The 26,018-nt window shown below is 49.5% G+C and overlaps 1 protein-coding gene across 7 annotated transcripts in view; it reads right to left on the minus strand.

The window, feature by feature from the left end:
- Window positions 1-25,642, minus strand: part of MARCHF2 (membrane associated ring-CH-type finger 2) — a 49,125-nt gene extending 23,483 nt beyond the window's left edge. The window contains exons 1-5 of one of the 7 annotated variants that reach the window (XM_064469571.1): window positions 25,555-25,633; window positions 17,619-17,835; window positions 16,736-16,927; window positions 11,479-11,714; window positions 6,898-7,093 (exon numbers count right to left, since the gene is read on the minus strand). In XM_064469571.1, coding sequence (XP_064325641.1) covers window positions 6,898-7,093; window positions 11,479-11,714; window positions 16,736-16,774 — 471 coding nt within the window. In that variant the 5' untranslated portion in view covers window positions 16,775-16,927; window positions 17,619-17,835; window positions 25,555-25,633. Of the gene's footprint in view, window positions 1-6,897; window positions 7,094-11,478; window positions 11,715-16,735; window positions 16,932-17,618; window positions 17,836-25,554 lie in introns of all 7 variants that reach the window. The other 6 variants (XM_064469572.1, XM_064469570.1, XM_064469575.1 and 3 more) reach the window with 6 other exon arrangements.
- Window positions 25,643-26,018: the final 376 nt, after the last annotated feature.

The raw sequence follows: 26,018 nt of genomic DNA on the forward strand, positions 1-26,018 counted from the left end.
AGCGCACCATCCTCGTATGCAAACTCATTGGCAGTGATGTCCTGGAAAGATGACGAGACACCAACGGTGGCTGAGTTGATTGATAGACTCCGGGAATATGAAGCGAATCTCTCTTCCTCGCTCGTCTCTGCTGTTGAGAAACTGTCCCGAGAGTTCCAGCAACTCAAAGAAGATATGTCCTACTCCCCACCAGTACGGACCAGTATCTCAGCCATTAGGAGTAACCGTCCCTTGGCTCAAGAGAAGGGATACACACGACGGGGCACCCTATGGTTTTACCTGCGTGATCACGGAGAGGACATGAAGAAGTGGGATGGAAAACCTACCTCAGCCTTAGAGGCGCGGGTACGTGAGCTGCAAGGGAGAACAATTACTCAGGGAAGTTTCTCCAGGAGAGCTGCTGCCCCAGTTTCCCGTAAGCAATTCTCTAGGCAGAGGAGCAGAAGTGCTGATGGCCTGACTGATCTTAACAGAGACACCCGTGATTCATATCTACCGGAAGTGAGTGATGAATACTATGATCAGGACTAGGGGGGCCCTGCCTCCAGCCAGGTGGAGGAAAGGGATAACCGGGTTTACTGGACTGTGTGGATCCGATGGCCTGGCACATCTGACCCACAGGAATATAGAGCTTTAGTGGACACCGGTGCACAGTGTACCTTAATGCCATCAAACTATATAGGGGCGGAACCCATCAGCATTGCTGGAGTGACAGGGGGATCCCAAGAGCTAACTGTATTGGAGGCCGAAGTGAGCCTAACTGGCAATGAGTGGCAGAAGCACCCCATTGTGACTGGCCCCGAGGCTCCGTGCATCCTTGGCATAGACTATCTCAGGAGAGGGTATTTCAAGGACCCAAAAGGTTACAAGTGGGCTTTTGGTGTAGCTGCCTTGGAGACGGCGGAAATTAAACAGCTGTCTACTTTGCCTGGCCTCTCGAAGGACCCTTCTGTGGTGGGGTTGCTGAAGGTCAAAGAACAACAGGTGCCGATCGCCACCACAACAGTGCACCGACGGCAATATCGCACCAACAGAGACTCTCTGATCCCTATCCACGGGCTCATTCGTCGACTGGAGAGCCAAGGAGTCATCAGTAAAACCCACTCACCCTTTAACAGTCCCATATGGCCAGTCCGGAAGTCTAATGGAGAGTGGAGGCTAACGGTAGACTATCGTGGCCTGAATGAAGTCACTCCACCGTTGAGTGCTGCTGTGCCAGACATGCTAGAACTTCAATATGAACTGGAGTCCAAGGCAGCCAAGTGGTATGCCACAATTGATATTGCTAATGCATTCTTCTCAATCCCTCTGGCAGCAGAGTGCAGGCCACAGTTTGCTTTTACTTGGAGGGGGGTCCAGTACACCTGGAATCGACTGCCCCAGGGGTGGAAACACAGCCCTACCATTTGCCATGGACTGATCCATAATGCTTTGGAACAAGGTGGAGCTCCCGAACACCTACAATACATTGATGACATCATCGTGTGGGGCAATACAGCAGAAGAAGTTTTTGAGAAAGGGAAGGAAATAGTTCAAATCCTCCTGAAAGCTGGTTTCGCCATAAAACAAAGTAAAGTTAAGGGACCTGCACGAGAAATCCAGTTCTTAGGAATCAAATGGCAAGATGGTCGTCGTCAGATCCCCATGGATGTGATCAACAAAATAACAGCCATGTCTCCACCAACCAGCAAAAAGGAAACACAAGCTTTCTTGGGCGTTGTGGGTTTTTGGAGAATGCATATTCCACACTACAGCCTGATCGTAAGCCCCCTCCATCAAGTGACCCGGAAAAAGAATGATTTCAAATGGGGCCCTGAACAACAACAAGCCTTTGAACAGATTAAACGGGAAATAGTTCATGCAGTAGCTCTTGGGCCAGTCCGGGCAGGACAAGATATTAAAAATGTGCTCTACACCGCAGCCGGGGAGAATGGCCCTACCTGGAGCCTCTGGCAGAAAGCACCAGGGGAGACCCGAGGTCGACCCCTAGGGTTTTGGAGTCGGGGATACAGAGGGTCCGAAGCCCGCTATACTCCAACTGAAAAAGAGATATTGGCAGCATATGAAGGGGTTCGAGCTGCTTCAGAAGTGGTTGGTACTGAAGCACAGTTGCTCCTGGCACCCCGACTGCCAGTGCTGGGCTGGATGTTCAAAGGAAATGTCCCCTCTACACACCATGCAACTGATGCTACGTGGAGTAAATGGGTTGCACTGATCACCCAGCGGGCTCGAGTAGGAAACCCCAGTCGCCCAGGAATCTTGGAAGTGATTATGGACTGGCCAGAAGGCAAAGATTTTGGAATATCACCAGAGGAGGAGGTGGCACGTGCTGAAGAAGCCCCACTGTATAACACACTGCCAGAAGATGAGAAGCAATATGCCCTGTTTACTGATGGGTCCTGTCGCCTTGTGGGAAAGCACCGGAGATGGAAGGCTGCTGTATGGAGTCCTACACGACAAGTAGCAGAAACTGCTGAAGGAGAAGGTGAATCAAGCCAGTTTGCAGAAGTAAAGGCCATCCAGCTGGCCTTAGACATCGCTGAACGGGAAAAGTGGCCAGTGCTCTATCTCTATACTGATTCCTGGATGGTGGCAAATGCCCTGTGGGGCTGGCTACAGCAGTGGAAGCAAAGCAACTGGCAGCGCAGAGGCAAACCCATCTGGGCTGCCGCACTGTGGCAAGATATTGCTGCCCGGGTAGAGAACCTGGTTGTAAAGGTACGTCTTGTGGATGCTCACGTCCCCAAGAGTCGGGCCACTGAAGAACATCGGAACAACCAGCAGGTGGATCAGGCTGCCAAGATTGAAGTGGCTGAGGTGGATCTGGACTGGCAACATAAGGGCGAACTATTTCTAGCTCAGTGAGCCCATGATACCTCGGGCCATCAAGGGAGAGATGCAACATACAGGTGGGCTCGTGATCGAGGGGTGGACTTGACCATGGACGTTATTGCGCAGGTTATCCACGAATGTGAAACATGTGCTGCAATCAAGCAAGCGAAGCGGGTAAAGCCTCTGTGGTATGGGGGACGATGGCTGAAATATAAATATGGGGAGGCCTGGCAAATTGACTATATCACACTCCCACAGACCCGCCAAGGCAAGCGCCATGTTCTCACCATGGTAGAAGCAACCACCGGCTGGCTGGAAACATATCCTGTCCCCCACGCCACTGCCCGGAACACTATCCTGGGTCTCGAAAAACAAGTCCTGTGGCGACATGGCACCCCAGAGAGAATTGAGTCAGATAATGGGACTCATTTCCGAAACAACCTTATAGACACCTGGGCCAAAGAGCACGGCATTGAGTGGGTGTATCACATCCCCTATCACGCACCAGCCTCTGGGAAAATCGAAAGATACAATGGACTATTAAAGATGACACTGAGAGCAATGGGGGGTGGAACATTTAAACACTGGGATACACATTTAGCAAAAGCCACCTGGTTAGTCAACACAAGGGGATCTGCCAGGCGAGCTGGCCCGGCCCAATCAGAATCCTTACGTACTGTGGAAGGGGATAGAGTCCCTGTAGTGCACATAAAAAATATGCTGGGCAAGACAGTCTGGGTTATTCCTGCTTCCAGCAGAGGCAAACCCACTCGTGGGATTGCGTTTGCTCGAGGACCTGGGTGCACTTGGTGGGTGATGCGGGAGGATGGAGAAATCCGATGTGTGCCTCAAGGGGATTTGATTTTGGGTGAAAACAGTCAATGAACTGCATGGCACAATGTGAACTGCTATATAATACTGTGTGTCACCTCTGTGTTGTACCAATGATATCAGAGTACGAGCCTCCCAACCCATGGAAGATCAACTATGAAACAAGCCGTGCAGCAGTGATGGAACGATGACTGACTCGGTATGCAGCAACCCAACGCCACACACCATCTCTCCCACCCGGAAAGACTGATACAACAGATGGAGCCCAGAGTCATGGACTGGGTGAACTCAATGGACATTTTTAATGGACATTGTACAGGGAAGGTCCATGAACTAAGGGAATGATGTCTGTGTATTATGTTAAAGGATGGGAAGGGGAGGGGTGGTGGTTGGTATGGTTGTATTGCATCATATGGGACCTGGGCATGGTGTAAATGGTATGGAATAAGGGGTGGAGAATGTGCTGGTTTTGGCTGAGAAGGGGTTAATTCTCCTCACTGTGGGGGTCGGCTACCTTTCCAGCTTCCCGCGCTCTGCCGTGTGGCGGGGGGGGCTGGGAGGGGCAGGGCCATGGTGGGGACGGCTGACCCTGACTGGCCAATGGCAGGTTCATTCCATACCATGTGACACCATGACCAATATATTGAGGGGGGGCAGTGGCAGCGCGGAGGCGGCGCGGCGTCGGGTCGGCGGGCGGCTGCGGCGCGGGCAGTTTGTTCCGGCGGTTCGTTCCCCCTCCCCTGGGGCTTTGCGCCTCTCGTTGTTCTCCTTTACATTGCATTTCTATTGTTGCTTTCTTTTAATTTTAATTATTAAACTGTTCTTATCCCAACCCACGAGCGTTACCCTTCTGATTCTCTCCCCCATCTACCGGTGGGGAGTGAGCGAGCGACTGTGTGGGGCTGAGCTGCCGCTAAACCACGACACCCACTTAGGACCTAGCAAGCTCACTGTTACTGGGCTCACCTGCAGTCCATCCTCAAAGCCAAGATACGGCCCTTCCCAAATGTGTTAAAGCAATGGTTTTCAACCTCTGAAACAACCATTTGAGAGTTTTTGGTCAAAGAGCTATTTTATATGTTTTAGCAGCTGGGAGGAAAGCAATAAGACTGAGACATCACTAACCACTGATGTAATGGTCTCTTACAAATTGCTTTGCTAAATATGTGGTTTGGTTTAGCACTGTAGTCTAAAGCCTTCTCCTATCTGGGGCTGCCAAATCAGTGACAGTCAGCTGTAAATTAAACAATCATTAAAACTGATCATCAATTTTGCAAACAGAGGCTTGAATGCTTCCCCAGTTGGGGGGCTCTTTTCCCCTCCAAGGCTTGCTGGGCACCCAGAGATCAGAGCATGGGAAGGAGAGCTGGGGGTTGCAGGAAGAAGGGGCAGGTATCGTTTCCAAAGGGAGGTGGGAAGGGAAAGGAAATAATCTCTAGAATTGATGGGAATGGAAACAGAGATGGGAAAAGCAACAGCGAGTTCCAGTTGTGACCTGGTTTTAATCTAACTGATGGAGCAAGGGGAAGGAAAAAGTGGACAAGAGCAGTCACAGTTACAAACCAGATTAATCCCCACCTCCCCACACATACACTTCTGGTGGCAGGCACCAACAAACCCCCGATAGCTGGCAGGTAACAGGAGCCTGTTGGTAAGAATCAGCTCACAGACCTCCTTCTGCAGCCTCACTGATGACAGCACAGCTGCAGCAGCACTGCTTTGCATTGGTTTGAAACACTATCAGCAGGAAAAGTAACTTTTGAAACAAAAAACAGAGCTATGTGCCATAGTCCAAACACAGCCAGGGAGGGATGTGATGAAAAACCCCGCAGGGTCAGGGTGCATGCAAAGAAGCGCAGTATTTGCAGTGGTGGCTCCAGATGATGCTTTTCTACTTCTCTCATTGCTGATGGCCGCAGGACTGGGGGGCTCCCAAAACTCTTAACTGTAAATCCCCACCAGCAGACTGATAATTCTCTGCAGTTGCACACTGTGTTGAATGAACACCCAAAAGCCCAGCCTAGCAGCAAGCTGACACAGGGAAGGGCCTGCCTGCAGCTTCACAGGCATCTGAATGGGGTGCGGGCAGCAAGGGCTGCAGGACCTTCCTTTGACCTTCCAGGTGGACCCCAGGTGTGCCAGCAACACCCCTTACATAGTCCTGCAGCACCGTCAGAAACGGTAGCCATACCAACATCACCTGCTCACCTGGCAACACAACTCACAGATATTTAGAGAGATTAACCTGTCTTCTAAAACAAACTGTTACAGCCTTTTGTACTCTAACTCACTGATTAACTTATTCCTCTTTGGGGATGTACACTTGAATGCTGAGGTCAGAAGATAACCTAATCCAAGCTGCTCTTGTTCCCCACATGTAAAGGGCATCAGTACAGGCAACCGCTATAAACTTCAGGGGCCAAAGGAAGTCTGAAATGTGAGCACAGCAGACTGCCTAAACTGGGCAATGAAGAAAGCCTTGTGATAAAAAAAGCCCAACCCAAAAAAACCCTAAGCCAACCCACCAACCAGAGCCTGGATTGTACTTTCCAACTCTGGGAGGCTGATGGACCCATCAGGAACCTGGTCCCTCTACGGTCAAGGCAAAGAGGAACATAAGGACTGGCTGAGCCATGTCCTGCTTTCTCCTTCGACTAGGGGGAACACAGGGCAGTGGCAGGGCACCACAGCTCAGCAGGAAGGAGCAAGACCCAGAGGCTCTGAAGCACACATCGTTATTAGTGAAGGGAGGACAGGTCTTTTATGAACAGTATCAGCAATCGCCACATCTCACTTTCCAGAGCAGAGCACAACAAGGAAGTCACATGTGAGAGCTAATGCAACACTGTGAGATAAGATTAAAACTAACAGGAAAAAATATTTCTGCGAGCATCATATTTCAGTCAGTCACGTGGTGACCTCTGCATTTCAATGCTCAGGCATTAAATTATATCTACAACTGCGATATTTTCTGTAGTCCTACAGCCTGCCACGGGCAGGTAGCGTGTGGAGGGTTCACAGGTAAGAGCTGCCCGAAACCTTGCCACTGCATTTTTGCAACTACATCACTTGGTCTGATGAGAGACTTGATCTCTCTAAACAAATTGTTCTTTGTGAGTGCTAAGACACTGCGAGGAGGAGGAGACAGCAAGAACCATAAGGACAGTATGGAAAAATCAGTCATTTTCTCTCAGATGGTAAGGAAATAAAAGTGAAGCAGGAAGAAAGTGGTACCTCTGTCAAAGGTCTTGGTCTTCTCTCTACAACAAATTCTGTGTGGCAGAGCTCACAGTAACTTGTGTTGGAGGAGGATAACCATTTTTCCAGGCAGCTCTTGTGCACGGTGCCCAGTGTTCCTGTGCAGTCACACGGGGAAAGCAGTCCCTCCCCATTTCCACCTTCATGACAGATTCGACAGATGGGACCGTCACTAAAGAGGCAGACAAACAGAATGAAATCACGGTCAGAGCAGGCAGAATGATACAGCCACATCGGAAAATGGGGTCCAAGTCCACCAAGCCCAAGAAGGGCACACGCACAGCAGGCAGCGCGTGGCAGAGCATGCCAGGTGTGCTGCCACTCTGCAAAGCGGCCTGCTGCAGCAAGAAACCAGTCTCAGGAGAGCATGGAAGTACCCAGGACATCTTAAGTCAGTAAAATCTAGAAGCTGTGTTGATGAGCACCACAACACCCAAGAGAAGCTGGCATGTCAGCCTGGCCAGCTGAGCTGGCTGCAGAAGGGACCGCAGCGCACATGCCCCTGTCTCCAGCTCCACTCACAGAGGGCAGAGAGGCTGACACTGGACCTGAAACCAACTCTGAGGCACTGATGCAAATCCAGAAGCCCGAAGTGAAGCTGGATGATCCATGCTAGTCACGGCGTGCCCCCAGACCCCTGGAGCCACTCAAGAGGTTTGCAGTATAGTAGCATTTATCAGATCTCCTACCCACTCTCACCCCATCTCTGCTCTGCATCCTGGGTAAGGAACAGCGATATCTAAAGACAACTACATTGACCTTGGAAGCTCAGCTCTCCAAGGACACAACGTATTTCATGTCAAGCAGTCACCCAGACTAAGTTCTCAGCATACAAACCCTCTGCTATCACACCGCAGTAACTCACTCAGCATCCTATCTGCATGCCGCTGTGCAGAGCACTGTTCTGCAGCGTTCAGGCCTTTAACTGGCTGCAGAAATGCCTTGGTGCTTCACCGACGACCACCTCTCGCCCCCTCCTTGGCTAGAAGTTTCAACTACAGAATCAAATCTCTTGTTTCATGCTCAAGATCTGCTCCCTTGAGTCCTCACAGAGCCAGAAATGCTTATCAAGGGAAGTATCTAAAGCTTTCAGAGACACTTGCAACCTTCCCCACAGGAGGCCTGCACTGCTGATCGCACTCAAACCACCCATTTGTTCCCAAGACACTCCCTCACACCTCTAACTGGCATCGCTGACCGTGGACGATTAGTGCTACTGCTCCAGCATCCCGCAGCCATTAGCTCAGGTGTATCAGGTGATACTCATGCAACAAACTTCCATCACAGACTAAAGTAATTTTTTTTGCGCCTATGTAAACTCAGAGTGTCCAGTGTCCTCCTGTTGCAAGGACTTTCTCTAGCTGCACAAAGAACCAAGTCCTTTTCGCTTGAAACCTCTCATTTGTTTGTTTTGTGTACTATCCCCTAATTCTTGTCCTCTAAAAGACAATGTTTTTGGCACCCCCCAGATTTACAGACCTCCATCATAGCCTGCTCAGTCACCTCCTTCACAAGCAGAAGAGTCCCAGCCTATTCAGTCATACCTTAGACAGAAACACACCCACCTTTCCGATCACCTTCGCTACCCTTCCCTCCACCTCTCACATTTCTAAAACATCCTTTTAGAGCTACAGGGACCAGAGCTACAGTTTTCAAGATGCAGGCACACCAGGGATTTTTGCAGCGACTGTGTTCTGTTCTTCATTGCTTTCCTAAATCTTAGCATCTTACTTGCCTTTTGGTCACTGCTGCACGTAACTGCAGAAACGCCTTGGTGCGCCCAAGATCTCCTTCCTCCAAACCTGCGAGCACGTATGTAAATCCCAGACTACTGTTCTTCATCTGCATCACTGCACACAGAACTGCAACCGTTAGTTTAGCCTGCAGTCATTTCCAATGCGTTCAACTCTCTAAAGTCAGGCTTCTAGTGCCGTTTTAGGTCCAAGGGTATCCTAGGGACATCTGAAGCCCTGTGCCACATCTGCCAGCCCCATAATGAGGATGACTTGGGCTCCCTGGGAACCCTCACATGGCTCTAGACACCAAAGCTGGCTATCCTCAGCAGTTCAGTACATCTCTACAGTGTCTGCCATTCGCTGAGATAATTTAGGAATGAAATGCTGGACAGCAGAGGCCCAGGGCAGGGCTACCCTCCCTGGACCACAAAAACAAGCCACTTACTAGTATCTCACTTCTTTCCCACCTTCTGACCCGCCATTTCTTTCACACAACAATAATTCTCTTAAATACATAGTTGCACAGATTTGGGGGTGGGAGGGAGGGTGAGAAAGGAACATCCTAATTTCAAAGACCCTACTGCATGTCCTCTTGAAATACAGGTGAGCTGTATCAGCTATCACCTTTTTCCACATATTGCTGACAGTACAAAAGCCACACTGATCCCACCTCAGAGTTCATATAACACTGCTATTCTGACTTTGAAAAATAAAAACCCACCTGACTGCAAAAGAAGTTTGTGGAATTGCAACACAACAGTCAGAACAAGCAATTTGCAATCTTCAAAAGCAGCAGTGCTACTTCCATTAGTTCACACAATCAGACAAAACAGAAAAAGCAAGAGCAAGACATGGAAACACAGTGCAAGGAAAAGGAGCGTACTGGTGAAAAAGGTTGGTGGGACACAAAGGGAAGAGAAGAGCCAGCAAGAAAGTGCGCGTCAGCTCACTAAAGGAGAAGCAAGACTCCTGGTGCACCACAGGTAAGAAATCCCTACCACTTTCAACTCAATGTTTAGCAGGTTTCATCCCAATTGAACTTTTAAATAATAATTAGGGCTGTGAAGCAACATATACCCACTGCACCGCCCCCTTCTCTCTGTTGAACATCACCAGTGAACCACTGACCCTTGTTCCCTCCTCTTTTTCATGTGCCTTTTATTTAGGGGACTTCTTCAGCCAGAACAATCCCTGCCACGGGAGTCTGGAGAGGTGGTAGAAACTCCATCCTCAGAGACACTGAAAACTGCATCGGACACAGCTCTGAGCAGTCTGATCCAACTTTGAGGTTGGCCTTGCTCCGAAAGGAGGCTGGACCGGATGTCCTCCAGAATTCCCTTTCAATATGAATTATTTGATGATTCTGTAACCTTTATTGCCATAAAGCTCAGTGCTGTACCAGAATGACAAAATTACAGTCTGCTCACACAGCCTTAGCGACAGGGGCAGACCAAAAAACCCCCAAGCCTCCAGTGCTCTCGTGCATCTGTTATTTCCTAAGAAAAGCATCTGTAAGATATTTCATCCATTCTCTTCCTGTTTGAGAAGTTTCATATTTCCAGCACATTAATATAACCTTGGCTACCAATAAACAATCCAGAAGGAAAAAATTTGCTGACAGTGCAAGGAAAAAAGAATTCTTACCAGACTCCATTTTCCTTCCTTCTTAACGGAGGAGGAGGGGGCCTGATCACACTCCCACACAATACACCCACAAACACAGTTTTCCAGCAGGCTGTAGGGACTGTATCACTAATCCAACCTTCCAGCACAGTCACACTGCTCCTGGCTTTGCTTTGCTAAGTGCTGGTGACAAGGAAGAGACTGAAACCCACCACTACTAAAGTGAATGAACTGGTGTCCCATGAATACACTCACATGAGGAATCCTGTTGTGTTTTTTTTTAACCTGTAATCCCAGGCAGTTTCCCCACCCAATTTTTACACCTCCACAAGTTTTAAGGGGTTACACAACTTCTAGTCCAGCCTATCTGTTGTCAGAGAGCAAACTCAGTTCCCCTCGCATTTTTATTCACCTGCTCCAGGTTTGCTAGATACAGCAATTACATTTGCCTCAGTTCTCATCTAGCCTTCCTCCCCAACATTTGCAGACACTGCTTTCACACCTCATCAACATTTGGCCAAATTCATTTAAAAAAACAACAGCTGTTCAGACGGGATTTGAACACAAAATGTGACTGGTCTCACTAGCTGGACTGAACAATGCTGACAAGTGTCCTTTGCTCTGGAAGCTGCTCAAAATACATGTTAGGAAGTCACATCAGGAAGAGTCTGAGCAAGCAAAGCTGCCACACATCCCCTCTAGCAATAGCTGGACACTGCAGTTCCTGCAATACAAATACCCTCCTCTCCCTGGGGCTGCAAATCGACACCACACCTTTACTCCACAACCATCTTGGAACAGGGGCTGTGGTCCATTTTCAGCCTTTAAATCATCTCCACAAACAGCACGCTGCCCTTGCTAGCACAGCATCCCATCTTCACTGCTGCTCAGCAAGGACTTGGCAGAGGTGCATGGCAAGAGGCCACCTGCGTTGCCTCACACTGGAGCAGCCCGCAGGCCTAGGGGGTTCTGATGAACACGTGAGTTCCAGTCCACCAGCACATAGAACCGGCTTGAGCTCTCACAAAGAGCACAGGCCCGGGAAGCATGTGGCTAACGAGGATTCACACTCAATATTAGAGCCCCAGCAAACTCCTTCCCAAACAAGACTTTGTCATCTCCCTCTACCTCTAGAGCGGGAAAAAAAAAAAAAGCCCAGATGCATTCATCCCAAGCCCCTACCCTGAAGCAGCCTTACCTCTGTGCACCCAGCACCTTGATCACCGTTGAGAGGAGCCGTCCATCCTTGGCGGTGACCTGCGTGACATACTGCGGGCGACCAATGTCAGTGTCCTCCACCGACTTGGAGAGGGGGGCACTTCCTGGGCAGTCGCACAGGGAGCCGGGGAGGTGGCAGCAGTTGCCCGTCGTCATGGCCCGGGCAGCTCCGGGCCCCTCTGCTCCGGAGACCGGCACCAGTGGCACGGAGACCTGCTGGAACGGCACTGCGGTGAGAGTTGGGTTCCCTGCACCACCCAGCCAGGGCGCAGGAACCCCCTTGCCAACCCTCCTCCAGCTCCGCAGAGGCCGACAGCACCCCAGGGTCCCAACAACCATGGGTTTTGATAGCCTTCTATCCCCTTTAATAGGCTTTGTGAGGCTGTCTTACCATAAAATTAAGGCTCCAAGTGTCCCACTTACATAATTTAGCATCAGCATTGCAAATTTGCCTTTCACAAAGAGAATTCCAGGTACACACCCTTTAACCTGATGAAGCCTTTCAAACCGAATGTGCAGTGCTGACAACGCAGAGATGCTGAAGACAACCCGAAGCCCCACGGGCCCAACAACGCTCTGCCTAGAGCATCCTGAAAATTTATGTTCATACCCTCTGTAAAAGTTGCAGTTTCACCTGAACATGGCACTTAAACCACTTTGCATGGCTCAGTTCAGGGAGGGCCTTCTCTCAGCTGCATTCAGGTTGAGCCTGTCCACCACACTCAAAAGGCTCCCCCCATCTTTGATTCTCCATTTTTTTCATTTCTTTACAGAAACGCAAGCACTTCCATTTCTACATCCCACGTGGTACACCCCAACAGCAAACGTGCAGGTACTGACCACCCAAAAGCATTGCAAACCCTCCCAGAGCTCCACAGAAAGGGCAGCGGGCAGGTTTTCCTCCTTTCCAACGTTTCAGACCTATTATGTTTATAACAGCCACGTGCAAACAGCAAAGCACACCATCACGTTTTCAGCTCTTCTGCAATTTACCCCGTAAAGAGAACGCAAGGAACAAGCAGCAAATGCAAGAGTTGGGGAGAAGATGCAGAGAAAAAGCCCAACGTGACAAACCAGGAGCTGGCTCAGATGAGCCATGTGCAGACGGGAGAGCTCTCTGCCTTTGAAGGAAGGCAGCAGCTCACCCAGGATGACAGCAACAGTTGTGCTCCTGCCTGACAGGGAATATCTCAGTCCCAAAGGTAGGCGTGCTTTGCAGATTCAGAAAAAAAACATTTTCTCCAATCTCCTTTAGCCTGGTCCCTAAGAGGCTGCTGTGCAGAAATAAAGAGCTGGGGTTACAATTAGTCACAAGCTGAACACAAGCCAACAACATCGTACTGCTGGTAAAGACCAAAATCCTTGTGTCTGTAAACAGGACTGCCTTATGTAAGGCATGCACAATAATTCCCGTGCACCAGTCCTGCTGGGCTCATAGCTGGAATGGTGTCTCATCCTGGTGGCCAGATTTCAAGAGAGAAACAAACCCATAAAAGAAGTTCAAATGAAAGCAATGAAAAGGATAAAAGGGCAGGGGGAAACACCAAACAAAAAAACCCCAACCCCAAAACTTACCAAAGAAAGATGAAAATAATTAGGTTTGTTTAATTTAGGGCATGGGGGTGGGGAATCTTCAATCTCTGTCTCCTGGAGGTAGAAGCGGGCAAACAGACCTTCACCACCCCATGCAAGGAAATGCTTTTTTGTTTTGAGATCTCTGTGCACAACAGGAGTCAAACATTCCCATGAAACAGCAGTTTCGTCAGGTTCAGCTAAGCCTAAATCAAACTCAAATAGCTAAAGAAAACAAGGGCTTGTTGCTGGTTGGAGGCTTGGCCAGACTACAGAGGAAGAAAACAAAAAAGCCCAAACGAGAATGTGATTGTTGAAGCCCTGAAAACAGATTTGGGTAAGCACAAGTGTTCTTTTGTGTCTTGGAAATTAAACAAATGTTAAACAAGCAAGTGCTTCATCTGTCAGGACAGCTCCCTTCGTGGTGAACATGTTCAAGAGGGAGAGAGGCACTGGTGTCTCATCACCAGATGCCAGCTTTGGTACCATCCCCTCAAGTTACTGAATATTTCCTAATTTCTAGTAGAAAAGTTTCTAATAGCTTCATAAAAGCTGCTCTTGATAACTATCTGTAATCCTTCCTCCGCATCTGAACAGGAATAGGCGTGAGCTTGGGGGCAGGTCAATCCCCATCAAAATAAATGGGAATCTTTCCATAAACTTAAAAATGAACTTTCAGACTCAGCATTGCCTTGACTCAGCCTCTCTCCACCTGTGCAAAGAGTACACAGGCTTCGAGCTACTCTTCCTATTGCTCTCCTTTAAAAAAAAAGAAAAAAAGCTACAAGCTCTCCAACTTTAAGGAGCAAAAAGTAAGATGATAAATGCTATTGGAATGACTTAAGTCAGCTGTTTTGCAAGTTAAGGAGTTCTTTCAATTTTAAAAGCCTCTTACTGAACCAGGCACGAGAAGATATATGCTTTTAATAAAAAGGTTGGCTCCATTTGTTCAGGCAAAATGTTGTTTATTTTTAAGTCCAGAGGAAAACGGTACATTTTACGTACTGGAATAAAACTGCCCCCACTCCCTGTGTCCTGAGAGTATTTATACTGAGGCTCTTTGTGCTCCACATCTGACAGATACAGGCAGCACCGTGTCTTTGCCTTGCAGCCCTACTCAGGGCTGAAAGGGAATCGCCACCCTGCCGTCCACCAGGAAACACAGTTTTCTATTAAAAGTTATTTGGCGTTTCCTTGTCGGGGTCCATCCCAGGGTGGAACCTGAAGTCACTGCTTTAATATCTGACTCATGCCATTCAGCAAATACAAAGGAAAAGCAGCAAGATTTTCATGGATACAGTTAGTGAGGAAGTAACTGAAATCCAAAGATAACATCTGCAGTGCACTCTAGTTCCAATTTCATACCCAGCTGAACATGAACCAGTTCCTGTGTACAGCCAAGCCAGTCCCTTTTCTGGCTCCCTAAAGGCTCAGATCATCAACATGCAGCCTTCTCTCACAACTGTCAACAGGTCATTGAACCCAAACCCAACATTACAGCAGAAACACCAAAAACTCGGAGTCAGAATCAAGACCCAAACAGTTGGTTTGAACCACATACTGTTTTTTTCTGGGCAGCTGTGATTTTGGAGCCTGTTCCTTGGGGATACATTTCTTGTTTTAATTTAAAAAAAAGTCTCTGAGACATTAGATTTATTATCAATATCCCCTCTGCTGCTGCAGTTAGACATGAGCAAATAAATCAAAAATCTCTTCTCACCATATCCTCAGCTTCTGAGCAGATCCAGGATATAAAGGGCTGCGTTTGTAGAGATTACTCAAATTCAAGAAAAACAAACCCTGTTTGTGGAAAGTTGGCTCAGAAGAGCGAGTTATACACTAGGACTCCAAAACCCAAACACATACAGCAAGACGAGTTGGTTCCTCGAAGAGCAGCTAGTGCTTCTTCACTGCTCCAAGGCAGAGACCACGGTGCTGGTGCAGGACCCTGCCTGCTCCGTGGCTTATGCAAAACACGCCAGCAAAACATCCCCCTTGTCAAGCCTTCAGGCATTGCAATGAGATATGTGATCCTGTGTATATCATCCAAAGGGCAACAGGGGTTTCAAAACTCCCTCAAATGTCTGAACAGCTCAACAGCAGAGATCAGGCTGGACCGCTGCTCTCCATCCCGAAGACATGCAGAGCAGGAAAAAACAGAAGACAAAGAGCTAAAGGGTCCCCCAGCTCAGTTCTGCATATTTAGACTTTGCAGCCCAATAAGACAGTTACTTCTCCCAGACAGGGAAACCATAGCAGGCCAGATGAATACCTTGATCAAAGCCACAAGGAGAAAAGCCAGTCAAGAGGAGAAAGACAACAGGAAAGGCTGAGGCCAAATGATCATGGTAAAGGGGAACTGTTAGGTACAGGTCACAGCTCCTCTGGGCTGCTTGTGGCCTGCCTACATGAGTATCTCAACTGGTGTAAACCCTTGGAGAAATTCTGAGGCTTTGATAGGTTCCAGAGCAAACTGCAACTAGAAACTGCTCCACCTTCTTTGGGTGCAGCTCATATGCACCAGCTTCTATACAGATTAGCTTCCCTGGAACATCTGCACTGAGGGGAAAAAAAAAAAACCCAAAACACCTCCTGGCAAGGCTGCCAGCGGCTAAGTCTGTTCCTCCCACTGAGCAACCTGTTTCCCTGATTATCGTAACCAAGATCTGGCACCTCATTGCAGTGACATGAGGAGATAACCAACATAACCCACGCAGCTTTATGCAAGTACCTTTTTTTTTCTTTTCTTTTAAAGATTTAGCTAGTAACCCACTCTCTGTGTGCAGATTGCCAAAGCTCCGACTGCCGCTCACACAAGCTGATGTTTATTTAACCCCCAGGAGCAAGGCCACCCAAGCCTGCTTTCCAAACCCATTTCAGCTAACTTGGGTAGGCAGACACCGCGTTTTCTAATCATATGATCCTGCAAACGTCATCAGTGAATTGAAGGGTTTCAGTTGCTAAAGGGCATTTCCAAACATCAATGCTTTCCTTTTCACCACACAAACTGGATTGCCCAAATCCTGAGGCCCTAAGATCATCTGAAGAAAAACTTCTTGAGGGAGACGAGTACAAAGAATTGCTTCCTTCACCACATCTAAGCACCTGCTCCTACACACCCTGTCTCATCCAGCTCACACACATCTTTCCACAGCCCAAGTCCAATCCCAGGCCTGCAACATGTCTTCCAGCACCCAGCACTGCCTGCTGCAGGTGGCTGCAGTGACTAATCAGTGTACCTGCAGCCCCCGTGCTCTAGGCACAGGCACCCAGGCTCTGGGCAGCGCACCCCAACTCCTATACATCACCGGGAGCAAGCTCTGGCCTCCAGACCCTCGCACCCACAGCAATTACGCACCCTGAGATACTGCCACCAAAGATATGCATGGGCAGGATGCAATTAGTGTCCTGAAGTGCTCCCTGCTACTGTTAAAAGGTTTAATCTAAAGAAAAAAAAACAAAACAACAACAAAAAAAACACCCCCAAACAGGTCCCAAACTGCTGCAGGGCTTTGTTTTTCAGTTTGGTTTGTTTAAACATACTCTCTGCTGAGGACTGAAGACTGCAGCATGATTTTGTTCTTTAAAAAAAGTACACAATTTTGTACATCAACTGACTCCCAGAAGTTACCCTGCAGGTCTCCTGCATAACACCCTAAAAGTACCTGAAAAGCCAGCAACAGATCCGCACACACTTGATCCATCAGCTGAAGATAGCTCCCCCCACAGAGGAGGGAATTCTGCTATGAGACCTCACTGCAACTCTTGCATCGCCCAGGACTTGGACAGAAATCTCAAGTCATATGCTCAGAAGTCATCTGAATGCAACAGTCCTATAAGTCAGGGTGCAGCAAGACCTACCTAGTGAGAAAAGTGACACAGCATTTTATGACACATACCCAACACTCGAAATAAGATCTGATGCTACACAACAGCTTTTAAAGCATTTTAAAATTTAGTAAATAACACACAAGAAAGCATTTCACTCCCCAGGCAGCTTCTCAATTTCCTGCCTTGCCTGCAACATTTGGTTGACAGTCACAGTTAAAAGAGGTGCTGTAAAAACTTCAGCATTAACTTGCTCTTCAGACGGTGCCAGTGGAGCAAAGCTGTGAATCAGTCACAGGACAGACCTGACCCTAGGCTCAAAACAAAACAAACCCCAAAAAGCAAGAAAAAAAAATATCAGGGAACAATATCCTGGGAGCTCATGAACCTTCTAATGAAGCATCACACCAGGACCCTCCTCCTACACCTTTAACAGCAGAACATACAGGCTGAGTTACTGTGAAGCACTGATGCTGTCCACAGAGGCTTACCTGCCTCATCCCTAGGGCTGAATTTCAGCTGTTCATAAGCTACTCCAAGTTTAACCGTGTAACACCCAGGAGGAGGTTAGATGCTTCTAGGAAGCAGCCTTTTTGGACTCCTGTTTTTGTCATATCTGTACATTATCTACCACCGCCAGGGACTCAACTCCACTGCCTTTTGACTATTCCAGCAACACAACTCAGCAACAGTGAAAAAGCAATGCAAGCCTTCACTTACCCAGCTCCCACTGGGGAGAAATGATCAAAACTTCTCTATACCAAGCCACTATTTAGGCATATTCTAGAAGCTCTCTGAAGTCTTGATTATCTAGCCTACGATTTGATGGCAAATGAGTTTGTTTTCCAGACACAGATGAAGAGGCAGCCTTCCACAAAATTATGTTTTTGGTTTTTTTTTTTTTCCAGACACATTGCCAGGATCTGACTTCTATTCCCTGTTAGTGAAAAAAATATTGCAGTGAGCCTTCATGATCAATAAACTGTTGTTTTCCAAAGCCTACATCCACACACATCGCTCCTCTCCAAATCTTTCAGGGTATTTGATGAACCTCTGCAGTAGCTGCACTTCATCACCAGATCTTGCAGCGCTGGCAACCTAGTGACTGGTGTGCTGGTTTTGGCTGAGAAGGGGTTAATTCTCTTCACTAGTGCCTGTGGTGGTCAGGGACCTTTCCAGCTTCCCGCTCTCTGCCGCGTGGCGGGGGGGGTGGGGGCTGGGAGGGGCAGGGCCATGGTGGGGGCGGCTGACCCCGACTGGCCAATGGGATGTTCATTCCATACCATGTGACGCCATGACCAGTATATTAAGGGGGGCAGTTGCAGCTCAGGGAGGTGTGGTGCTGGGTGGCTGTGTCATGTGTGGTTTGTTTTGGAGGTTCATCCCTCCCCCTCAACCCCCTGGGGGTTTCACACCTCTCATTGTTTTCCTTTTCATTGCATTTTTATCGTTGTTTTTTTCATTTTAATTATTAAACTGTTCTTATCCCAACCCACGAGCGTTACCCTTCTGATTCTCTCCCCCATCTACCGGTGGGGAGTGAGCGAGCAACTGTGTGGGGCTGAGCTGCCGCTAAACCACAACAGTCTTTTTTGGCACCCAATGTGGGGCTCAAGGGTTGGAGATAACAACAGCTGCTGGTCACAGCACCATGTTGTCCTTTTTGCAGTTGGTGTTAAAGATCGGTGTTGGTTTGTTGAGTCTGCTGTGTTCTGCTGTGATTAGTAACGTTTTGCCTATGAGATTTGTTATGCAAACACTGGTTTCCAGCTTTATCTGGTATTTGGGGTTTTTGCTGAAACCCTTACTGTACTTTGGATACCACCTTGCTGAGGCAATTAGCAATTATACCTCCTCCTCTGAGAGATTTTATATGGAGGAAATACAGAATAATACCTTTGCAACTTTGTTCTATGATGTCTCTGCCTTTGTTACAACAACCTTTTTGTATCTTGAACATCCTTGGGTGGTTAAGGTGCACTTATTGTTACTTTTTGGGCATGTTGTTTTGGTTTTGACTAAGCAACTTAAGAATATCACCCAGAAATCTGCCCCAAGGCTTGATAGTTACGAGTGGCAGGGCATGTGGGATAGCATGGGCAAATCCCTAGGGCAGTGGGCACCCCCTGTGTTTTGGAGTTTCCCCCCCGAACAAGTGCAGAATCCTGAAAAACTAGTAGAGTATTTGGAGAAAGTATGTTGTTACGCTGGGAACTCCAGAGAGACACAGATAACTGCAACATGCTGGGGTCTGGCCCATGCATACCGAGCCCTGCTCAACAGTATTCAGTGCTCCCAAAGGGGAAGAGAAGGCGTCTGGATTGAAAGGCAAAGTGACTGGCACTGTGGCTACTCAAACCCCCAGGACAAGTACTGGAGCTGACTCAGAATCAACCCGTACCAGTATCAGTTGCCCCCATACACAAGAAGAAATATTGGAAGCAGACGTCAACTCGTTTAGAAGGGGATAATGAAGAACCAGGGCCATCACAAGGAGAGGAGGAAGAAGTCATAAATGAAATAGAGACCACCTGATCCCTGTCCTTAAGCAAGTTGCAAGATATGCGAAAAGATTTCGGCCGTTGTTCAGGTGAGCACATTGTCACCTGGCTGCTCCGATGCTGGGATAATGGGGCCAGTAGCCTGGAACTAGAGGGAAAAGAAGCCAAACAATTGGGATCCCTTTCTGGGGAAGGGGGCGTTGACAAAGCAATTGGAAAAAGAACACAAGCCCTCAGCCTCTGGAGGCGACTCCTGTCTGGAGTGAAGGAAAGGTATCCCTTTAAAGAAGATGTTACATATCGCCCAGGAAAATGGACAACTATGGAGAAAGGCATCCAGTATCTAAGGGAATTAGCTGTGCTTGAGGTGATTTATGGTGACCTGGACGATCAACAGTCATCCAAAGATCCAGATGAAGCCGAGTGCACACGACCCATGTGGCGGAAGTTTGTACAGAGTGCACTATCCTCGTATGCAAACTCATTGGCAGTGATGTCCTGGAGAGGGGACGATGAACTGCTGAAACAAACAGCACACGACGCAGCTGCTCACCACCCGCCGACCCGATGCCGTGCCTCCCTGAGCCGCAACTCCCCCCCCTTAATGTACTGGTCATGGTGTCACATGGTATGGAATGAACATCCCATTGGCCAGTCGGGGTCAGCTGCCCCAGCCGTGGCCCTGCCCCTCCCAGCCTCCTGCCAATGTGACAGAGCATGGGAAGCTGGAAAGGTAGCCAACCACGACAGTGAAGAAAATTAACCCCTTCTCAGGCAAAACCAGCACAAGCATGCTCAGTTGTCAAAGATCTTTCCAGCAAAGGCACCACCACAGCCTTCGACCCCACCACCCACCTGCATCTGAAGAGCTCCAAAGCAGGCACCGAGTACATCCTCTTTCTCCATGGTCAAAGAGGAGGATTAGCTGATCCTAGCTGATTTCACTAGTGTCTCCCTTCTGCCCACTCCTTACCACTAAAAATCTCCTTCTCAACCCTGAAGTGAAACTTCACAGTTGATATCAGTGCTGCAAAATCCCAGTCTCCCCCTCCCCCCAAATTAAGTTTGCAATGCTTTGCTTAGGCTGTATTTCCAGTTCTTCTGGAGACACAGGCCTCAACTGATTCAGCTACAGGGAAGTACAAGAAAAACCAAGAGATAAAAAAAGTTGAGAACAGTCCACAATTGTAGTCTACCTTTTCCCTCACACCACTCTCAAATCTAAACCCAAACAGCTTTCAGCTGAAACACAATTAAAGCTCACAAAGCTCCAAAGAAAGAAATAGGTGTTAAAGCCAAGACTGCAAGAGCTTGGAGCATTCCCCTATTTGTAGGGAAGTGCTTTAGAAACTAGGCTTGATTTGTTTGTATTTATATTTGCCAAGCCAGAACACTCCTTGCCCTTTGGCTCCCTCTTTTTGGGAGCAGCAGGAGGATGTTTCCTTCACTCTGTCACCGACTTCATGACAACTGATTAAAATTGCAAGAACAGGTACAGCATGCCCGCCCTTGGGGTTAACCACACAGAATCAGAATGGTGGGGGCTGGAAGGGACCTCTGGAGATCATCCCGTCCAACCCCCTACTTGAGCTGGGACACCCAGAGTAGGGGCACAGGACTGCGTCCAGGTGGGGTTTGAATGTCTCCAGAGAAGGGACTCCACAGCCTCTCTGGGCAGCCTGTGCCCCTGCTCTGGCACCCTCACAGGAATGGAGTTTTTCCTCATATTTAAGTAGAACTTCCCATGTTCCAACTTGTGCCCATTGCCCCTTGTCCTGTTGTTGGGCACCACTGAAAAGAGTCCAGCCCCATCATCCTGACACCTGCCCTTCAGATATTTATAAGTACTGATGAGATCCCCCCTGAGCCTTCTCTTCTCCAGGCTGAACAAGCCTTTCCTCACAAGGGAGATGCTCCAGGCCCCTGATCATCTTGGTAGTTCTCTGCTGGACTCTCTCCAGTAGTTCCCTGTCCTTCTGAAACTGGGGGACCCAGAACTGGACGCAGCACTCTAGATGTGGCCTCACTGGGGCAGAGTAGAGGGGGAGGAGAACCTCCCTCGCCCTGCTGGCCGCACTCTTTTTAATGCACCCCAGGACACCTCTTGTGTTATTATCAGGAATTGAAAAGTTTAGCTAGAATTGCTATGTAAAATCTGGAAGAAAACTTACAGATGCCCATTTTGATTGAAAATGGGGACAAATCAGATTCTAAATTGTAACACTGCTTGTCCTAGAGAGGTCTGGGGCAGGGAGTGCATTGCATGGCTGACAGGTAGGGAGAGCTGCAGGTCAGTACAGCTCCTATCGGGATATTCACTTTCCCAGAGGATACAAACGGTTCAGTCCCTGCCCTGAGACACTTTGTCAGTCCATGCCTTCAGGATTTTGCCCGTTCTGCATTCTACCATCAGTGCTTAGAGCTCCCACAAACTGTAACCAGCACAGCTCCACCAGGAAAGGTGGCCAAAACCCCAAGAAGCCTGGCAGTGACTTTTCCACTTTTAAACAGTGGGATAAACAGCCGAGCACTCTCTCAAATGCTCAGCAAGTGGGTAACCACCTCTCCCAGCAAACCTGCATTTGTTGCTGCAATGCTGATGAGCTAAGGCCGACCTGGTCTAACTACAGCAAACACAGAAAGACGACAGAGCAAGCGCGATGGCATCCTCCCCAGGGAGCAGCACCACTGCAGTCAGAGCTTAGAAAAGAACAAGACCAGACTTGGAGAACCTGCTATTCACATGCATGACATTAACTGTCTCAATAAGCCACACACTGTGCCTCAGCACAGATTCATCCATCCTTTTAGCACCAGAGAAAGCTATTTTACACAAACTTCATGGAAACTGCTTGCCTACCCTTCACACTGATTTGGTGCTGTGCTCATTTCCTTCACATAAAAGTGACCCACAGCTTTGTTTTTCATACAGCTCATCTCTCAAATCACAGAAACTGCGTGCCCATTTCTTACCAACTTAGAAGTGCAGAGTGTGTTTTCAAGGGGATTTTTACATTTTCAAACTTAAGTAAACGGAGATAATTTCTCTCTCATGGGAAGGGTTTGAGCTAAGAGCATGCAGAAGCATAAGTAAACCAGAGTAAATAAGACTGGGGGGCAGAAGAGACCAGTTATGAACTTTAATCTGGAACGGGGAAAAAAAAACCCACAACAGTTTAGAAAACAGAAACTCTGAAATCTCTAAATATCCAAAGCTGAGTCAAAGTCAAGTGGGGGAAAAATAAACTCATCCTGTAGTTTATAGTTCAGGATGCCTGACTCCTCCCTTCATGTTCTAAGGAAAGGTTCTGTGGTTTTTAGTGTAAAAAGCAAAGATATTTTAAACAATAGTGAAAAAAGCCCCTAAATGTGCGTTTTACTTTGTATCTCTGCCCCCAGAACTACTACAAAGTCACATCCTGAGGGCCAGCAGCTGGCCCTCAGGACTTACAGTGTCTCAAGAGCCCATATCCAGCCTCAATTTGCCCAGCTTGTGCTGGATGCATTTTGGGTTGATTTTGGTCATGCCGTTTCAAAGAATCTACGCTAACTTCCTCCCAGGAGAACATCGTGTCCTGCACTCGCTTGATCCTGCCCAGCATCAATAAGCTAGAATAGGAAAGCCCATCTTCCAGCATCTATTGAGGCAAGAACTCTGTTGGAAACTGTTTACAATTAGTACATCTGTAATACTGCTCATCTGCATGGTCTCCTTGGCGTCCAGCGCGGGGTGACCTCACTCGGCAGCCTCAGTGCAATTCCACAGCAAAAAAAGGGCAGTCAAATACCTCAGAAACAAGAAACCATTAGTTCCAGTGCTTTTTTTCCTGTTTCCACTTAAAGACTGCCAGTGGTGTTAATTAACTAACCACACACAGACAATCCTGGGTTTACAGCTGGTATGTAACATCCATGGCGCACACATTAAGCTCACACTCAGCTGTTTCCTGTGCCACCTGGTCCGCTCCTGGCAAAGTTAAGACTTCCTTACTGATGGAGGCTGCCTGTGACGGCCCACTGCACGTGCTTGGGGGCGGTTAGACCTTGCGTCCTCAACTGGAGGTATTAAATTCACTGTTACAGCGCACGTGGCACTTCTCCAGTCCCAGCTCCTTTCCCTTCAAGCCTCTATTTCCGAAGGGTGACACAGCATCACAGTTTCAAACGCATCTGGAAAACCAGGGCTCTTCTAGCTCTCCACACGCTTTCCCCTGCAGCTATCTCCATAATCCTTTGGAGATGCAAAAAAGTATTCAAACACTTAAGCCTTGGAAAGACAAGGCTAACATCCAGCTGTTAAAAGGATTATTCTGTGCATGTGCAAGCTCGGCAGCTGAGCAGGGCTGTACATCCCCAGGAGCGGGGTGGATAAATGGGACTGGCCACGGCCATCGGAGCTGACCTACCACAGTGGCATCACAGGCATTCTTGACAAGAACCTGGAAGAAGGTCGAGAAAGTGCTAGAAACTGTATCAGAAGGGAAAGACGCAGAGATAAATGCTTGCTGGAAGGAGAGTGGAGCAAGAGAATGAGAGGCCCAAGGAAAATGAGGGCTAGTAGCAGGGAGGGTTGAATGGGGGATATAAACAGTCCTGAGTGTGAGCAGAAAAAGGGCACAGGGTGGGATGAGAAGCACATCCCCGCTAACAGATCTTTATCACACACACATTGGGGCAGGTCAGCCTCCTCTCTGGACACTGCAGGGATGGTGTGCTGAATACAAACAAGCCTGACGAAAAGCCAGAGCTGCTCCGGCTAACCCTGGCCAGTTAGTCATCATCAACACTGACCTGAGAGACAGCCCGCCTGCCCACTTGTAAGATTTGAGCTCTGCACATCTTCTGCCAAGAGAAGTCGCACAACAGCCTGAACCCTTGGGGTAGCAGCACTGCACAGCGCAAGTGCATCACCCCACGTTTAGGTGAGCATCGTTTCTGCGGGCACTAACAGCGCAGGCCATTGCACGGATAAGCGAGAAGTCTCAGTCTGAGGCCATTGCGTGGCATTTCAGGTTTTAATCTTGGTCTCCCCATCAGATAGAGAACACGCTCATATGACAAGGGCAAACGTTTGAGACCATGAGAAAAGTACCCTCAATGTCACAGTCGCCTTCCTGTACACGAGCCACAGACCCGTCCCTCAGACAAATCCCACAAACGAGCAGTTTTGGTCTCTGTTGCTAGCAGTTAAATTGTCTCAAGAAAACTGGTTTAAGCGAGATAGAGAGATTCATAGGTCCCAGTTTAAGAAAAGTCAACCACCAACTCTAAGCTTATGCCACAGAGGAAGGCAGCTGGTGCTCCAGCACACAACCGTAGCAAGTTCTTGAGTTTTGCTGTGACGCTGAGCTCACTCTCGAGAAATCTCTGTAACAAGCTCTGCAAGACAGTGCATTCCCTGTCACACCACGCAGCACTCCGCAGGTCAAATATATGTGTTAGAACAAGAGCCAGTAGCACTCCAAAAGAGGAGAAAAAACAGGCAGAGTCCATTTGCAGAGAAGTCACCTCCTAACTACTTGTAACTGCGGAAGGAAAGACTGACGGGCAGATGTAAAAAAATGCTGCTCCAGCCTCCGGGCTTACACCATTTGTCTCCCAGGCTGTTTCTACACAACGCCCCAGCCCTCCCCGCCGGGGATGGGTATCAGCCCGCTCCCTGGCTCCGCCAGGAAGGGCCGCAGCCCGAACGGCCGGGGCAGGCGGCGGAGGCACGGCCGGGCCTGCCGATAGCCGCGCCTGGGGCACGGAGCTGGAGGCGAACGCTCCATAAGACACCTCGGTAGCCCGGGGTCAGCCCAGGGCCGGCGGGACGGGCAGAAGAGCTCCCGCGGGAGAGGCCCCGCCGCCCCCGGCCAGCTGTCCTTCCCGAGCCCCGCGGCGCGTCCTTAGGGCGCGGCTGCGGCACCCCAGTGCGGGACACTGCCGGGCACCGGGGCGCTGAGCGACATCCCCCCCGACGGAGCTGGGGGAGTGGGAGGGCTATCAGGGCTCTCAGGACCCCACCCGCCTCGGCCCGCCCGGGACGCCACTCCGCCGCCACAGCCCCGCACCTGAGGGCAGCCGGCCCCAGCCGGGAGCGGGGCGCTGGGTTGCGCCGGGCCGGGCCGGCTGCTGCCCCCAGACCCGCAGGTGCCGCCCGCCCCACCCAGTACCTGCGGTCCCGCCGCCCGCGGCCCCTCAGCTCAACGCGCGCCGTCCCAGCGCCGGCTCCTGCGACCGCCGGGCACCACCCACCCGCCATCGCCCTCCCTCACAGGGGCGCCGACCGCCAATCCCCACGCCGCGATGCGCTGACGCCAGCGGCCGTGCAACCAATGGGCTGAGCGGGACGCGGCCGGCGTCGCAACGCGACCCCGCTGGCAACAGCCGCTAGCCAATAGTACCCCGGCCAAGGGCACACGCGCCGTTCCCTCATCTCAGGGTTCCCCCGCAGCGCGGGGCGGCGGAGCCGAACCCCCCAGGCCGGGGGGGGGGGGGCCGGCGCGGCCCCATGCCTGCTCGGCCTCGGTCGGCTCCACACACGCCTGCTCGGAGCGGCTGTTCCTGGAAACCGCGGACCGGCCTCCTCCGCCCCTCGGCGCAGGGGAGCGCCCCCCCCCCCGACCCGTACGCTGGC

The sequence above is a fragment of the Phalacrocorax carbo genome, chromosome 19 (assembly GCF_963921805.1).
Source record: "Phalacrocorax carbo chromosome 19, bPhaCar2.1, whole genome shotgun sequence".
In the NCBI taxonomy this organism is placed as follows: domain Eukaryota; kingdom Metazoa; phylum Chordata; class Aves; order Suliformes; family Phalacrocoracidae; genus Phalacrocorax; species Phalacrocorax carbo.